The sequence below is a fragment of the Halichoerus grypus genome, chromosome 1, assembly GCF_964656455.1.
Source record: "Halichoerus grypus chromosome 1, mHalGry1.hap1.1, whole genome shotgun sequence".
Classification (NCBI taxonomy): Eukaryota; Metazoa; Chordata; class Mammalia; order Carnivora; family Phocidae; genus Halichoerus; species Halichoerus grypus.
Genome location: NC_135712.1, coordinates 198,322,185 through 198,338,632, shown reverse-complemented (window position 1 = coordinate 198,338,632; position 16,448 = coordinate 198,322,185). Strand labels below are relative to the sequence as shown.

At 59.8% G+C, this 16,448-nt stretch overlaps 1 protein-coding gene and 1 pseudogene across 6 annotated transcripts in view; one reads left to right on the top strand and one right to left on the bottom strand.

Moving 5' to 3' along the window:
- RNF123 (ring finger protein 123) overlaps positions 1-16,448 on the top strand; it is a 31,142-nt gene that overhangs the window by 8,004 nt on the left and 6,690 nt on the right. For 5 of the 6 annotated variants that reach the window (XM_036123849.2, XM_036123850.2, XM_036123848.2 and 2 more), the window contains 26 exons: positions 310-364; positions 477-562; positions 855-941; positions 1,175-1,242; positions 1,431-1,556; positions 1,965-2,079; positions 2,163-2,267; positions 2,692-2,817; positions 2,969-3,061; positions 3,135-3,208; positions 3,985-4,102; positions 4,296-4,395; positions 4,610-4,671; positions 4,874-4,945; positions 5,157-5,277; positions 5,906-6,007; positions 7,184-7,290; positions 7,535-7,733; positions 8,080-8,225; positions 8,461-8,544; positions 9,324-9,431; positions 14,718-14,895; positions 15,691-15,765; positions 15,914-16,001; positions 16,089-16,176; positions 16,267-16,351. In XM_036123849.2, the coding sequence (XP_035979742.1) occupies positions 310-364; positions 477-562; positions 855-941; positions 1,175-1,242; positions 1,431-1,556; positions 1,965-2,079; positions 2,163-2,267; positions 2,692-2,817; positions 2,969-3,061; positions 3,135-3,208; positions 3,985-4,102; positions 4,296-4,395; positions 4,610-4,671; positions 4,874-4,945; positions 5,157-5,277; positions 5,906-6,007; positions 7,184-7,290; positions 7,535-7,733; positions 8,080-8,225; positions 8,461-8,544; positions 9,324-9,431; positions 14,718-14,895; positions 15,691-15,765; positions 15,914-16,001; positions 16,089-16,176; positions 16,267-16,351 (2,668 nt within the window). Of the gene's footprint in view, positions 1-309; positions 365-476; positions 563-854; positions 942-1,174; positions 1,243-1,430; positions 1,557-1,964; positions 2,080-2,162; positions 2,268-2,691; positions 2,818-2,968; positions 3,062-3,134; positions 3,209-3,984; positions 4,103-4,295; positions 4,396-4,609; positions 4,672-4,873; positions 4,946-5,156; positions 5,278-5,905; positions 6,008-7,183; positions 7,299-7,534; positions 7,734-8,079; positions 8,226-8,460; positions 8,545-9,323; positions 9,432-14,717; positions 14,896-15,690; positions 15,766-15,913; positions 16,002-16,088; positions 16,177-16,266; positions 16,352-16,448 lie in introns of all 6 variants that reach the window. The other variant, XM_036123853.2, reaches the window with a different exon arrangement.
- On the bottom strand, positions 12,001-13,337 carry LOC118555641 (heterogeneous nuclear ribonucleoprotein A1-like; annotated as a pseudogene).

Genomic DNA, 16,448 nt, shown 5'->3' with positions numbered 1-16,448 from the left:
AACCCCTCCTGATGGGCTCATTGAGTCCTCAGCCCCCAAACCCTCCTGACACGGCCCTGAAACCTTCTTGATGTGACTCCGGCCCTAAGCTCTTCCCAACACAGCCACGACCCCCTCCCGTCACGCTCCTGACCTAGAATCCCTTCTGACACAGGCCTAGGCCTTCCCACCCTGTTCAGGCTCAGTGCAGTATTGGCCATGACAGGCGGGCACCACCAACACCAGCTGAGTTGGGGATGGGGCCCTTCCCCCTTGGGGAGGCAGTCTGCGTGCCGGAGAGAAGGCTCACCATCCCTACTCTTCCCCCAGGTGATCGGACACAGCAACTTCGGTACCATCCGCTCTACCACGTGCGTGTACAAAGGTGAGACCCTGCTCTGCTGCAGCCCGGGTCATGGGGAGAGGATTTGTGGGCCCCTGTCCGAGGCAGGAGGCAGTCTTTGTTCACCTGCTAGGCCTGACTTGGCTTATTCCAGGGAAATGGGTCTACGAGGTGCTCATCTCCTCTCAGGGGCTCATGCAGATTGGCTGGTGCACTATCAACTGCCGCTTCAATCAGGAGGTACGTGCGGGAGAGGCCCCCTCCCAGGGAGAGCTGCTGCTGCCGCGGGCCTCACCAGGGCGCAGGCAGCCCACCCACCGCGCGAGGTCTGCTCTGGACTGTAACCCAGGCTGCCTTCTGGAGGAGGAATGCGTCCCCCCCCATCCTAGGGCCACCCAGCCCAGGCAATCTCTCCTTGTCTCAGAGCATCGGCCTCTTTCTCTAGAGCTCTGTGGGTCCAAGGTTGATGGCCTGTGGGCTGTGGCCCTGCTCCTAACCTACTCCCTGGACCTTATGGACGCTTCCTCCTTAGGAGGGGGTTGGAGATACACACAACTCCTATGCCTATGATGGCAACCGGGTGCGCAAGTGGAATGTGACCACAACGAATTATGGCAAGGTAAGGGCTGAGACCCCTGTAGCCTACCTGCCCATGTCCATCCTCACAGCTTGGCGGGATCACTGGGCAGCCGCGAGAGACTGTAGGGCACGGGGTGGGGGTGGGGGGCAAGGACTCAGGTCCTCTGTACTTATGGTCACCTCCCCTGGGCGGTAATGGAGACACAGCCACGGGGAGCAGAGTGGGCAGGCTTCTGGGCTTCTGTGTATCTGTAAGACCTCCTCCCGTGGCAGGCGTGGGCAGCGGGGGACATTGTGAGCTGCCTCATCGACCTGGACGATGGCACCCTGTCCTTCTGCCTGTGAGTCTCCTGCCTTTACCCACAGGCCTGGCCTCTGGGGCCTCCCTGAGCTGCCCTCAGTTTCCCAGTCTCCATAAGGGGGCCAGGCCGACTTTGGTAGCCTGAGGGTGGACAGCCGCAACAGGGCCTGGCTCCCTGGCTTGTTTTGGCTACGTCATTCGGCTCACAGGCCTTCCCTTCTACTCCAGGAATGGCGTGTCGCTGGGCACTGCTTTTGAGAACTTGTCCAGGGGCCTGGGCATGGCCTACTTCCCAGCGATCAGCCTCTCCTTCAAGGAGTCCGTGGCCTTCAACTTTGGCAGCCGTCCCTTGCGATATCCTTTTGGGAAGAAGTCTGGACTGCGTGGAAGCTCTCGAAGCAAGGGATGAGGGGCTCCCTGCCCCAGGAGTTCTCTGGGCTGGTGGTGGGGCCATGGTTGCTGTGTGCAGAGAGGAGGGTGCAGCTTAGGTGCGTGCCGAGGAGCACGGTTCTTGCGGCAGCCTCGTTTGGTGGGTACCGCTGTGGTTGGCGTGGAACAGAGGAGAACGGGAAGTGGCAGGAGAAGTTGGGGCCCGCGGAGACAGAGGAAGAGCTCTGAGGGAGCTCAGAGGGAGAGCGCACCAGGCGCTCTGACTTCCCAGCGCTGCCTCGGCGCCCAGGCCCCTCCTCAGGGGTCTCAGTGGAGAGGGGCAGGGGGTGTCTGAGCCCCAGACCAACTGTTGGCAGCTTAACTCTGTGCCACCTACCCAGTGGCAGGCTACCGGCCCCTGCAGGACCCGCCGCATGCTGACCTGGTGCGGGCGCAGAAGTTGCTGGGCTGCTTCCGGGCGGTGCTCAGCGTGGAGCTGGACCCTGTGGTGAGCCGGGGTCTGGGCTGGGCGAGCTGGGGGCCTTCCGCAGCCCTCTGCCCCTCACCGTCCTCACCCCACCCCCCACGCAGGAAGGCCGGCTGGTGGAGAAGGACAGCTCCGAGTGGCAGTTGCAAGGCCAGCCCACTGTCCTCCTCACGCTGGCCCACATTTTCCATCGCTTCGCGCCGCTCCTGGTGAGGGCACATCCGGGAGGGGCAGAGGCAGACTGTGCTAGGGGCTGGGAAGCTGGGGTGCGTGAGGTTCAGCACCATCCCCTGGTCGGGGCCCCCTGTGACCAGAGCCCTCAGACCTCAAAGATGTCACCCAGGGGAGGAGGAGATGCTTCCAGCCGAGGGTATCGGGGGAGGTCTTAGAAAGAACATTGACGGGGAATGACATGACCGGCTAAGGGAACTGCGTGTGCGAAGCATCGAGGAGCTCCGCGGCGGTGCCCTTCCTGTGGCTCATGCAGACCCCGAAGGGCTTATCTCTGTCTTGGGGTCGCTCGAGTGAGTCCGGGAGTCTCTCTGTGCCTGTGGCCTCGGCGACGTGCCAGGGCAGGGGTGCCCTGAGTGGGGCAGAGGGCCACCGCCTCACCCGCGCCCGCCCTTGGTGCAGCGCAAGGTGTACCTGGTAGAGGCTGTGCTCATGAGCTTCCTGCGCGGCGTCGTGGAGGCGGGCAGCCCCGCACAGGCTCAGTCCGTGGTGCGTCAGGTCCTCGACCTCCTGTGGCTCTTCATGGAGGTGAGGCTCCCGACTTCCGGCCTGGGGCCGGGATAGCAGGCTCCACCGAGATGGGGGAGGCGCAGGGAGGGCTTGGGAAAGGACCCGCAGGTGGCTGTCTTGGCGCCTGGCCTCCGCTGGGCAGGCGTGCAGCGCGGCATCTGTCCCCCAGGACTACGAGGTACAGGACTGCCTCAAGCAGCTGATGATGTCCCTGCTGCGGCTTTACCGCTTCTCACCCATCGTCCCGGACCTGGGCCTACAGGTGGGAGCGCCTGCCCCTGCCCTGAGCCCTCTGGGCCTTGGCTCCGCCCGGTCTGAGCACCCCCTCCCCACAGATCCACTACCTGCGGCTCACCATCGCCATCCTGAGGCATGAGAAGTCCCGCAAGTTTCTGCTCAGCAGCGTCCTGTATCCTCCCCTTGCCGCCAGGCAGGCCGGACGTGTGGTGTCCTCTGGGCTCGGGAGAGGCCAGGGAGGGCAGTGTACCTCTGGCCGGGGGTCCCCAGGGAGGCTCGGGACTGGAGCCACCCAATGCGTGAGTCCTTATTCCAGGACCCAGCCTTCCCAGCACCTTGTCTGCGGAGCGGGGAGGGTAGGACAAGGGGCCCTGGGCAGCCTGAGCAGGGCTTTCCGGATGGCTGCAGACACCGGACCACACGGAGGTGTGGGGGCCTCACCGGGGCCTGACCTCTGCAGCCAAAGCACTGCTCCTTATCCAAGTCCCGTGGCGGGGGTTCCTACAAGAGCGTGTAGGACTCCGCTCTCCCTGCTTCCCAGCAGTGTTGAGGACTGTGTCACGGGAGGGAAGGCCCTGGCGGAGAAGCCTGGGCTGGTAGCTGTCTTCTCTGTCTGGGGTCTTCAGCCTCCAGGAGGCAGACACAGCTGGGAGACGGGGAGACCGCCAGGCCCTCTCTCCAGCCTGTGCCCCAGTCTTGAGCTCCCGTGACAAGCCTTTTTCATCGCTTGCTGGGAATTGGGCTGAGCGGGCTCGACAGCCATGGCTCTTCATCAGGACTCAGAGTCAGGGGAGACGGGCTTATAGCAGCGATGGTACCCCTAAGGGTGGGAGAACATGGTGGGCACATGAGGAGATAGGCGGGTTTGGGGACGGCTTCCCAGAGAGAACGCCTGAGGGCGGATGGCTCACCCTTTGGCGAGCAGAGCTCTCCCTTGACGACCACCAGCTTCGACGTGCTCCGGTCCGTTGTCTTCTTTTACATCAAGAGCCCCTTGCGAGTGGAGGAGGCTGGCCTGCAGGAGCTCATCCCCACCACCTGGTGGCCCCATCGCTCCGGCAGGGAGGTGGGCCCCCTGAGAGGGGCGGGCAGGGTTGCAGTGAGGGCTGGCCCAGACTGTCTGAGCCACCTGGCACTGAGCACGTGAGGCCCCTTCCCCGGCCTGGTCTGTGGGGTGGGGGCAGGGGTCTCCTGTCTGAAGCAGGCCCGGTTAAGTCCTGGGTGAGCCCTGCTGTCTTCCATCCCCTGCCCCTGCCCAGGGCAAAGACAGTAAGGACGTGAAGGATGAGACTGCCGAGGAGCGCGTGCGGAGGCGTGCCTACGAACGGGGCTGCCAAAGGCTCAAGAAGCGCATTGAAGGTCGGCCCCCTGCCTGGGGCACTGGGTAGGGGGTGGAGGATTTGTGTGTGTATGTACTGGGGGGCCCTTGGTAGTGACCAGGTCTGGATTGGGCTTGTGGGACCCTGGGAGTGGAACCCAATCCAAATCTGCCATCCCTTCCCATCCCTGGGAGCCTGAGGGCAAGGCCCTGGCTGAGAAGGGCTCAGTGTCGTGTTTCCCACCCTGCCCCCAGTGGTGGAAGAACTACAGGTCCAGATCCTGAAGCTGCTGCTGAACAATAAAGATGATAACGGGGTGAGTGACTCCCAGACCCCTGCGTGGGTCCCTGGCAGGGAGGGGTGCTGGTCCTGGGCCCTGAGGCCCAGAGGGCAGGCACCGGCCCGGGTTCCCATGGCAGGGCCCGGGTTCCCATGGCAGGGCCCGGGCTAAGGCACAGCACTGAGCTAGTCCACTCTCGGGCCAGCTCCTCACAGCCTCATTTTTCCTTGCACCAAAGGGTGAAGCTTCTAGGTACATCTTCCTGACCAAGTTCCGAAAGTTTCTACAGGAGAATGCCAGTGGCCGGGGGGTAAGTGTCCAGTAGGCCAGCCCACCGTGGACCCCTGGCTGTGTTGACAGGTCTGCAGCCTTTTGGCGCCTCTCAGCCTGTGGCGTCCCCGCCTCGTCTTGTTCTTCCTCTGCTGCCCTGCTCTCCGTGCTCCGCTCAGGGCCGGCCTCGGATGAGGAGTGAGTTGGCTCTGGGCTGGCATAAATGCGTATCCTGTGCCCTGTGCCCGCAGAACATGTCCATGCTCTGCCCCCCTGAGTACATGGTCTGCTTCTTGCACCGGTTGATCTCTGCCCTGCGCTACTACTGGGATGAATACAAGGCCTCGAACCCTCGTGCCGCCTTCAGTGAGGGTGAGTGGGGCCAGGCCTCATCAGAGAGGCTGGGCAGGGCTGCCCCTGGTGATGGTGTGGAGTGCGGAGCTGGCGGTGGGGTGGGGATGGAGCTGCCCCAGGCTTCCTGCCCCATTGAGTTCTCTCCTCCTGATGAGTGGCTTTTCCAGCGGGCAGCAGGAGCCCCACCCTGGAAGAGTGCCAAGCCCATGTTCACTCTGTCCCCACAAGTTCCTGCCCGTTCCGGGCTCCTCTCCTCAGTCCCAGCCCATCTGGTCCTTTGCAGTCCTTTGTAGAGGATGCCGCGGGCAGGCTCTGAGGTGCTGGGGGCTGTGTTTGTGGGGGACAGGGTCCTCAGGGTCAGTGGGAGCCGTGCTTGCCCGGGACTGTGGGATATCCACAGGGCTGGGCAGGATCCTCTCTGAATGTGACCGCAGCCAGAATGCCCCTTTCATCCTAACCCGTGCTGTCGGAGCACTGACCTGAAATGGTGGAGGGAGGGGAAGCCATGCTGTGTGCCTGGGAGGGTGGGTGGCCGAGGCCAGGGGTCCCCTCAGTGCTAAGCAGTGTAGAGGGCTGGCTTTTCAGTGGGTCTTCCTGCCTGGCTCACTGCTGGCTCACGCCCCACCCCCCTCCCCGGCCCTCGCAGAGGCCTACATCCCGCCCCAGGTGTTCTATAATGGCAAGGTAGACTACTTCGACCTTCAGCGCCTGGGAGGCCTCCTCTCACACCTTCGGAAGACCCTCAAAGGTGCGTGCAGGCCTGTAGGCGGCGGGCAGGACAGACGGGGTTTGGCAGGGGGTGTTGGCGGGGAGGCGGTCCCTCAGCCCGCTCGGCCGGGAGTGCTGGGATAGCCTGTGCCCACCAGAGGGCGCCCGAGTATCTCGTCCTGCTCCAGCAGGGAGCTGCCCGCCGGCCTCTTGGGTCCAGCCATCCCTTCCCTCTGAGCACCCACCCCGGGGGGAGGCTGGGAGTCCTGTAATGAAAATGAAAATGAAATAGGGGCACGTGTGCTGGCAGAGGAGTGACCATGGGATCTTGGTGAGGTCACAGGGCTGGGAGGGGAACGTTCATAAGCGCTGCCTGAGCAGCTTCCCCGGGTGAGCAGAAGCGGCTGCGAGCACAGAGCACAAAGGCAGGGATGCCGGCAGCAGCCCGGCAGGGCCCGGGGATAGAAAGCCGCGGGTGCCACAGAGGAAACTACCAGGCCGGGAGCGATGGGAAACGAGGCCAAGGAGTCGCACGGGTGCAGTCTGCGGGCCCTGTGGGCCACGACGCAGGCGTGGGCACATTCCAGGGGTAGGGGCCGCTCTGGGAGGTCTTGAGGCAAGGGAGTGAAGTCCGGGGTCTGTGTGTGAGAACGGAGTGCCTGTGCCAAGTGAGGAGGTGGAGGAAGGCGGGGGTGAAGGGCAGGAGTTAAGGAGGACGCCAGGCTTCCTGTCGGAGGCCGTGGGGATGGGGCGGCCTCAGGAAGGGCGCTGCAGGAGGCGGCCGAGATGACAAGTCCGGTGTGTTTGGGGACCGGAGCCTGGGATGCAGGCAGAGGTGCTGTGCGTGTAGAGGCGGGAGCGGACACGTCTGTGCGCGGTGGGACAGGCCGAGGCTTGGACAGCCCTGGATCTCGTGTTCGTCGGGAAGGAAGCAGTGGGGCAGAGAAGTAGAGGGTAGGGGGCCCGGGAGAGCATGCAGGCGCTGGGAGCGGAGGCGCTGACGGAGGGCACGATGGGGAATGTCCCCTGCTGTCAAGGCCCTCGTGAGACAAAGGGCTTGGGACGCAGCGCAGGCCGGGGCCGAGTGAGTGGAACGTGCAGGCAGAGGGGCAGTGGGGCGTGCTCAGCGCGGCGGTCTCTCTTGCCATCCTGGGCCGTTCCACTGTGACCCCTCCGCCCTCCACTGGCCTGAGAGCCCTCCTGCCATTCCTCCCAGATGACCTTGCCTCCAAGGCCAACATCTTGATCGACCCGCTGGAGCTCCAGGCGGCCACCATGGATGACCTGGATGAGGACGAGGAGCCAGCCCCGGCTGCGGCCCAGGTGCCGCGGTAGGGTCAGGCAGGGTGCTTGGTGTCGGGCTGTCCCTCTATCATAAGGGCAGGGGTGTCACGCAGGGCCCTTCCTCTCCGTGCAGGCAAGGAGCTTCGCACCAAGCAGGTCTCTTTGCTGTAGGTGGAGGCACACACCTTCCTGCCATTTCCCAGCCCCACAAATCCACGGGGCCCTATATGGGCCCCAGGCCCCGGGGAGCTGAGTGGCGTCTGGCCTCCTCTCTCCTCCACAGCGCCCCACGCAGGCTCTGGCCATGGGGGGCGTGCTGCCCCTGCCCCGGCCCAGCTGGCTCAGTTCTCCAACCCTGGGCCGAGCTAACCGCTTCCTCAGCACAGCAGCTGTGAGCCTGATGACCCCCCGGCGGCCTCTGAGCACCTCGGAGAAAGTGAAGGTCCGCACACTGAGCGCCGAACAGAGGACTCGTGAGGACAGTAGGTGCCGGGCAGGGCCAAGCGTGCCATTTGTCGTGTACGGTTCCCCATCCTGGGCAGAGCCAGGCTGCACCCCCCTTCCCTCCTGGTCCTGTGGCCCAGCAGTAGCTCAGGGACGTGGGAAGTGCACTCCGGGGGGAGGAAGTCAATGCTGCAGAAATAGGCCTGGAGCGGCGGGCCCTTGTCCTGCCCCCACCCCTGCCTTCTCCCTGCAGGGCCCTCCTGGGTCCCAGGGTGGGGGAAGGGGCTCCCCTTCTCCCGCTGAGAGGCCCAGCCTGGCACCACAGACCTGGGAGAGAGCTGGAAGGGCCTGCGGCCTTGACCCTGCCCTCCCCCCACTTCCTAGTTGAGGGCAGCCACTGGAACGAGGGCCTGCTGCTGGGGCGGCCTCCCGAGGAGCCGGAGCAGCCCCTCACCGAGAACTCCCTGCTGGAAGTCCTGGATGGCGCCGTCATGATGTATAATCTCAGCGTTCACCAGCAGCTGGGCAAGGTCTCCCACTGGTGGCCCTCGAGTGTGCAGTGCGTGCGTGTGACCGCACGTGGACGTGTGCCACGGCGAGACTGACTGCTGCCGGGAGCGTGTGGGCCCGACCTGTTCTGTGGGAGGGGGGCTGTGCGGGGCCAACGACCTGGAGCTTGGCAGGCCTGGGGGCCGGGCTGAGTCTGAAGAAAGCTGAGTGAGGTGCCCAGGGCTCACGCCCGATACGTGGTGTCCGATGCTCTAGATGGTGGGTGTGTCTGATGACGTCAACGAGTATGCAATGGCTCTGAGGGACACAGAGGACAAGCTCCGCCGGTGCCCCAAGCGGGTAAGGCCCGGATGGGCAGGTGGAGAGAGGTGGCTTGCGGGCTCAGGGTTCCCAGGGCAGGCCGCAGAGGAAATCGGGACTGCCCTGCCCCTGCTTCTGGGGGCTGCCCCGGCGGGTTTTCTGTCCCTGCCCCCCCCCCCCCCCCACTGACTGTGCCACATCAGGGAGAGCGGGGCTGGCATTAGGGTGTGGCATGACCTGAGCCCCGTCACCAGCCACAGCCCGTGCCAAGGTGCCTCCACCCCCTGCCCACTAAGTGCTGACGCACATCCACTCTCCTCATCAATTATGAATTCGACCCTGAGTGCTTTCTCGGCCACTTGCAGAGTCAGCAGGAAGTGGGACCTGCCTCCCGCACTCCCCCTGAGCCCCTCTGCCAGATCTCTCCAGGCCCCGGGGAGTAGGGCCGAGCATGCCTGGGCTGGGCTTCCCCGGCAGGCCCCTGCCCCCAGCTGGATGCGAAGCCCAGGCTTGGCCAGGGTGAGAGCAGCTCCTGGAGCTCTGGTCCTAGCATGGTCCCTGGGGTGTCCTGGCCATGGGCGCACGGAGCCTCAGCTGCGTCTCACTTCCACGTTCTGTGCAGGTGACCAAGGCCCTGCTCCGTGGCCTGCTCAGGCTTGCCAGGGGGTCAGAGGCAGAAGCGGAATTGAAGAGTAGAGCTGGGTCTGCCCATCTGTTTGCCTGCTCTGGGCGCCAGTGGGTCCCTTCCAGGCTGCCTGGGGAAGGCGGGGTGGGGGTGGGGCCATGGCCTGATGGCTCTCCTTTCCCCCTGGGGGCAGAGGAACGACATCCTGGCAGAGTTGACCAAGAGTCAGAAGGTTTTCTCCGAAAAGCTGGACCACCTGAGTCGCCGTCTTGCCTGGGTCCACGCCACTGTCTACTCCCAGGTGAGTGGGTGTGGCCTTGGCCAGTGGTTGCTGCCCTCCCCGCGCTCACTGCCTAGTCACAGACCGGGCCAGGTTGTGCCAGCCCCTCAGTGCTCCCTGCCCCCCCCTGGGCCTCTGGCGCACACGTGCCCCCTCCCCGCTCCTCACCCCCCCTACCCCATGCTGCACCCGCTGAACCTCTCCTGTCCCATGAGCTTGAGTAGATGCCCTTATAGGCGCCCCAGGTCCCCTCCGGCTCACACATCCTCCCTTGGAGGAACAGAGCCTGTCTCTGCCGGTCTCCCCTTCTCCCCTGCCCCTTCTCTCTGGGGTGGAGGGGCGCTCTCCTGGAGCCCCACTCGCCCTCACTCTGCACCTGCTGCTTTCTGACTCCCCTCCCTCCTTTGAGGCTACAGCCTTGTTTCCTACTTTGTCATTCACTCGCTCATTGATTCAGTAATATGTGCCCAGAGCCTGGAGTATGTCAGGTGCATCCTGATGCTAAGGACACTCAGTCATGACCTAGAAGGACGAGTGTCTGCCCTCCCAGGGCCATCGGCCTTGAGTGGTAAACTGAAAGATGATGCACTCTCCCTGTGACCCTACTGTGACCCCCAGGCCCCGAACCCTCCAGACTCGCTTCCTCTCCGAACTGTCCTAGCATCTCTCCCCAGCTAGTGAGTGCCCCTGTTGGGGCATCTGTCTACCTTTTTAGGCATGCCCTTCCCCCATAACTAGGTGATCAAGGCCCTTGTCCACACCTCTACCCACCATCCGCACTTGCTTTTTCCCAGCCTCCTTCCCAACCCGGACCACCTCCACCTGCTACCCCTCCTTTCTCTCTTGCCCCGGCCGCCTTGCCTCCAGCCCTGCGGAGGTGATCATGGTCTGGGAGCTTCCTCTCCTCCCCTGACGGGGATTTCATGGCTGTCCGCTGGCCTAGGCACTCTTGCCCACCCCTCCGCACCATCTTCTTAGGCACCTCACCCTACCATCTCTATAGCTTCTTTTCCTTTCTTTTAAATTATGATAAAGCTTCCTGCTCAGCGGGGAGTCTGCTTCTCCCTCTCCCTCTGCCCCTCCCCCTGCTTGTGCTCACTAGAATAAAATCTTTAAAAAAATGATGATAAAATATACATAACATAAAATTTGATTTCTTAACCATTTTTTCAAATTGTGGTGAAGTACATATAATATATTGCTTACCGTCTTAATCATTTTAAATGTATAGTTCAATTGTGTTAAGTGTGTTCACATTGTTGTGCAGCCAGTCTCCAGAGCCCTTCATCTTCCCAAACTGAGACTTACCCCCCACCTCCACATTCCCTCCTCACCTCAGGCCCCTAGCACCCGCCATTCCGCTTTCTGTCTCTATGAATTTGACCACCTTGGGGACCTCCTGTAAGTGGAATCCTGCAATATCCTGCTGTGTCGCTGGTTTATTTCACTGAGTGTAACGTCCTCCCAGCTTTCTGTGGCAGTGGTCAGGATTTCCTTCCTTTTTAAGGCTGAATTATACTCCATTGCTTGTATGTACCCCATTGTGTTTGTCTATTCATCTGTCACTTGGTTTGTTTCCACCTTTTGGCTGCTCTGAATGGCGCTGTCGTGTTCATGGTGTATACAACTCTCTCTTCAAGATTCTGTTTTCAGTTCTTTTGGGTATGTACCCAGGGGCAGAATTGCTGGATTACACGGTAATTCTATTTTTAATTTTTTGAGGAACTGCCATGTGGTGACTACCATTTTACATTCCCACCAGCAGGGCAGGCACAGGGGTTCCAACTTTTTCCCATCTGTGCCAACACTTGTTACTGTCTCTCTCTCTCTATTTTTTTTTTTTTTTTTTTTGATAGTAGCCATTCTAATCGATGTGAAGTGATGTCTCATTGTGTTTTTGATTTGCATTTCCCTATTGATCAGCGATGTTGAGCACCTTTTCATGTGCTTATTGGCCATTTTTATGTCTTCTTTGGAGAAATGTCTGTTTAAGTGCATTTGCCCATTTTTAATAGGATTGTTTGTTTTTTGTTGTTGATTCATAGGAATTCTTTTTATATATTGGATATTGGCTCCTTATCAGATTATGATTTACACATATATTCTCCCATTTTGTGGCTTGCCTTATCACTCTGTAGATGGTGACTTTGTCACAGTTTTCATTTTGATGAAGTCCAATTTCTCTCTTTTTTTCTCTCTTGCCTGCGCTTTGGTTGTCACAGCCCAAAAGCTGGTGTTAAATCCGAGGTCATGAAGTCCTCCCACAAGTTTTCTTCTAAGAGTTTTGTAGTTTTAGCTTGTAAGTTAGGGTCTTTGATCCATTTTAAGTTAGTTTTTGTAAAAGATGTGAGGCGGTGGTCCAGCTTCATTCTTTTGCATGTGGAGATGCAGTTCTCTTAGGACCATTTATTGAAATGACTGTCCTTTACGCATTGAATGGTCTTGGCATCCTTGTCAAAAACCCTTGGATCATATGTGTGAGTGTTTATTTCTGAGCTCTCTATGCTATTCCATTGGTCTGTGTGTCATTTTTTATGCCGGACCACACTGTTGTTTTGTTGTTTTTTTTTAAAGACACATTTATTCATCGTCATGACCAGACTATTACATTTAGCAATCAACAGCGTGGGTGCAAAAAAAAAAAAAAAAATCTACATTAAAACCCTTTGTTGGAATGCTTTACACTTTCCACAGAACATAAACTAAAATAACCTGTTATGCAATTAGTCACAAATACAGTCCTCGAGTTTTTGCCCATACACATGAGTATTGTCTAAATAAAGCATGTCTTCTTTGTAGCAGCTCGGCCCTGCCACCACTGTGCTTGGCTGAGTTCACAAATCTGTTGTAACCTGTAGCTTCCCCGTCCCTCCTCTGGCTCTCCTCTCCTGCTAAGCTTTGTTTCCTGGCAGTAATGAAAGCCTCCTGCCGCTGCCGTAGCTCCTGCTGCTGCTGCCTTGGTTTCGTGGTTTGGCAAAGTATTGGCCTCCACCACCATAGGGGCCGGAGCTTCTGCCTCCAAAATTTCCTCCTTTCATGGGTCCAAAATTTGAGGATTGGTTGTTGTAATTGCCAAAATCATTATAGCTTCCACCACCTCCAAAGTTGCTTCCATCATTACCAAATCCGTTATAGCCATCCCCACTGCCACCATTTCCACCTCCACCTCGACTGCCACCAAAGCCACCTCGACCACTGAAGTTCCCTCCACGACCAAAGTTGTCATTCCCACCAAAACCACCTCCACGACCACCACCAAAGTTTCCAGAACCACTTCGACCTCTTTGGCTGGATGAAGCACTAGCCATCCCTTGCTTAGATAGGGCTTTCCTTACTTCACAGTTGTGGCCGTTCACAGTATGGTATTTTTGAATGACAGTCTTGTCTACAGAGTCATGGTCATCAGATGTTACAAAAGCAAAACCTCTCTTTTTGCCACTGCCTCAGTCAGTCATGATCTCGATCACTTCAATTTTCCCATACTGTTCAAAATAATCTCTTAGATGATGTTCTTCAGTGTCTTCTTTAATGCCACCAACAAAAATCTTTTTCACAGTTAAGTGGGCACCAGGTCTTTGAGAATCTTCTCTTGAGACAGCTCTCTTTGGTTCCACAACTCTTCCATCCACCTTGTGTGGCCTTGCATTCATGGCTGCATCCACCTCCTCCACAGTGGCATACGTGACAAACCCAAAGCCTCTGGAGCACTTGGTGTTTGGATCTCTCATTACTACACGGTCCGTAAGCGTTCCCCATTGCTCAAAATGGCTCCTCAGACTCTCATTGGTTGTTTCAAAGCTCAAACCTCCGATGAAGAGTTTCCGCAGCTGTTCAGGCTCTTTGGGAGACTCTAACTTAGACATGACGGCGGTGGGAAGGGAGACTTTATCGATGCTTACTTGGTGTCCATGGGCAGAAAGGAGTAATCTAACGAACGTATCTTTGGACCACACTGTCTTGATTACTGTAGCTTTGCATTAAGTTTTGAAATCAGGAAGTAGGAGGTCTCCAACTTTGTTTTGTTTTGGCTATTTGGGTCCCTCGAGACTCCATACGAATTTTAGGATAGATTTTTCTGTTTCTGCAAAAAATGCCATTGGGATTTCTATAGGAATTGCATTAAATCTGTAGCTTTCTTTGCAGAAACATCCCCACCCCCGTTACAGTGGTCCTTTGGGTACGTTAGTGCCATCCCCTCCTTAGACTTGGACTTCTCTGGCCCCCTGTGGCAGTAGGCTCCCAGTAGACCTCCTGGCTCAGGCGCACCCTCTGACCCTTGCTTATATCTTCTTGGGTTCTTAGGTTTGAGGGCACATCAGAGCTGAGGTCAAGTCCAGATGCTCCAGCTCCAAGACATGTGGGTGCTCTGGGTCTGGGCTGGGGCCTCGTTCGTGACCCCTCCTGGGCACAGACCGTGTGGGAACCATCCTGTGGGGAACGGCCTTTGGCAGGTTGTTTGCTTTCGGTGGTCTCTGTTCCACCAGTAATCACTCTGCCCCCTTCCTTCCCACCACCTTCTCCTCTGAGCTCCAGACCTGCTTCCTCAAAACCACCTCTTTGGGGGCATTTTTAGGCACCTCGTGCTGCCACATCCCCGCTGCCTTGGACCAGGCCTGCTTCTCCTCCGGTACTGCTGGGCTTTCTGAAGGTTCCATCACCCCCAGAAATGTGGACCCCATGCTTGTGCAGCCAGTCTCTTGCCCCCACAGCCCATCGGTGCCTCCCCATTCCTGGTCATCCAGTCCCTTGTCTGCTGACTTGCGCCTAGATGAGGCTGTGCTTCTTCACTGCCCTGTCCCCACTTGCCACTGTGGCTCATTTTGCACGGGGCAGCGTTCCAACCCAGACTTCTGGTCACATGGCACCTTTTCAGTTAAAACCTGTACCTACCTTTCTTTCTTTCATTCTTTCTTGTCTTTATTTATTTAGAGAGAGGGAGGGAGAGAGAGGGAATCCTGAGCAGGCTCCACGCCCAGCACAGAGCCCGACATGGGGCTTGAGCTCACGACCCTAAGATCATGACCTGAGCTGAAATCAAGAGTTGGGCGCTTAACCCGACTGAGCCACCCAGGCGCCCCTAAAACCTGTACCCTTAAAAAACTGCAAGCTAGAATTCTGGTCTAGGCTGGGGCGTTGCCCTTTCTGGGCACGGGGCGCACCCTCTCGCCTGCCAAGCACGTGACTGCCCTGCCCGAGCCACTGCACCCACTTGGGAACACGGAGGCCTTTCCTGGGCCCCCGGACCGAGCCATGCCCCTGTGACCCTTCCCACGAGCGGCCCAGCAGCAGCCCCTGTGCCTCCCGCAGGAGAAGATGCTCGACATCTACTGGCTGCTGCGCGTCTGCCTGCGGACCGTCGAGCACGGTGACCGCACGGGGTCTCTCTTTGCCTTCATGCCCGAGTTCTACTTGAGCGTGGCCATCAACAGCTACAGCGCCCTCAAGAATTACTTCGGCCCCGTGCACAGCATGGAGGAGCTCCCAGGTGACAAGGAGGCCTCTGGCGTGAGCCCTGGCAGCCCCGTTCTGAGCCTCCTAGCCCAGCAGCACACATCCGCGGAGGGAGTGGGCGCGGGCAGCCCCTGTTCTCCTCGGCCCTGTAGTAGACAAGCATTTGCAAAAGCCCCACCTGCTGGAGAGCCCTGCCCGGTACCGTAGCCCCAGAGCCAATGGCTCCTCCCTGGTGCTGGGAGGGAAGGAGACAAAATGGAGGGCCGGGGTGGGCATCCCTCAGGCTTTCACTTCCTCCTCGGTGCCGCTGTGGTCTGGGAGCCAGCTGGCCTCACCTGGCGCCCTGGCACTGGCCTCAGGATGCGGCTTGTGTTTGCAGGTCACAGCAGGCGGGGATGCTCTGCTGGAGGCCATGTGTAGGAGCTTGGGCTTCTCGCAGACCATTTCAGCCTGGGCTTGGTGGTTTGTGTCTGGATCGGGCCCCCCGGCCTGTCCCCTGCCCCACCCCAGGCCTAGGTGCAGCCTTTGTGCTCAGAGGCGGAGCTGTGGGTGCCCAAGGGGCTTTGACTGCTGAGCCATCAGGTGTGTGCTGAGATGGGCTTGAGCCCAGTCTTGCAGGACCGTCCCCACCCTCCCCCAGTGAGTCTGTGCAATGGCCTGTCAGTCTGAATATCATGCCCGAAGCCCCTGGATGACAGCCCCGGCCCAGACTGGCTCTGGGAGCCCACTCTGGAGTCCTCCGCCCGAGCCCGCTCACCCTGCCAGGGGGATGGGCCTGCCCCTAGAGCCGCCGCTCCCGGCCAAGCATTCCCCCTGCCCCATCCTGCAGGCTACGAAGAGACCCTGACCCGCCTGGCCGCCATCCTTGCCAAACACTTCGCGGACACACGCATCGTGGGCACTGGTGAGGAGCCCTCCAGAGGGCTTGGGGCATGGGGATGGGATGGCGTCTCCGGCCGGCTCTTGTTTGCTCAGAATGCCGTCCGGGGGGCGTGAGACGCGGGGCTGGGGCTCGTGCCAGGTACCTGCTGAGGCACGGCCTGTCCCGACAGACATCCGTGACTCGCTGATGCAAGCCCTGGCCAGCTACGTGTGCTACCCCCACTCCCTGCGGGCCGTGGAGCGGATCCCCGAGGAGCAGTGAGTGAGGGCCAGAGCGGGAGGCACGTGCTCTGCCCCACACGGTGCCCAGCCTCAGCCCCTGCCCACCACCCCTTGCCCTCGCAGGCGTGTCGCCATGGTGAGGAGCCTCCTGGCTCCCTATGAGCAGCGGCCCTGGGCCCAGACCAACTGGATCCTGGTGCGGCTGTGGAGGGTAAGCCCGGCTGGAGGGGAGGTGGCTGTGGCAGGCTGGAGGGGAGAGCTGCCCTAACCCCAGCTGACCCCCCACGGACCCCCCTCGCAGGGCTGTGGGTTCGGGTACCGCTACACACGGCTGCCGCACCTGCTGAAAACCAAACCCGAGGATGCCAACTTGCCCAGTCTCCAGAGTGAGTGGCTGCTCTTGGGTCCTCTAGGATTCTTCTCCCTTCTCCCAGCCTCTGTCCTGCACTCCTGCTGGGCCCCAACTCTGCCCCCTGGGGCTTC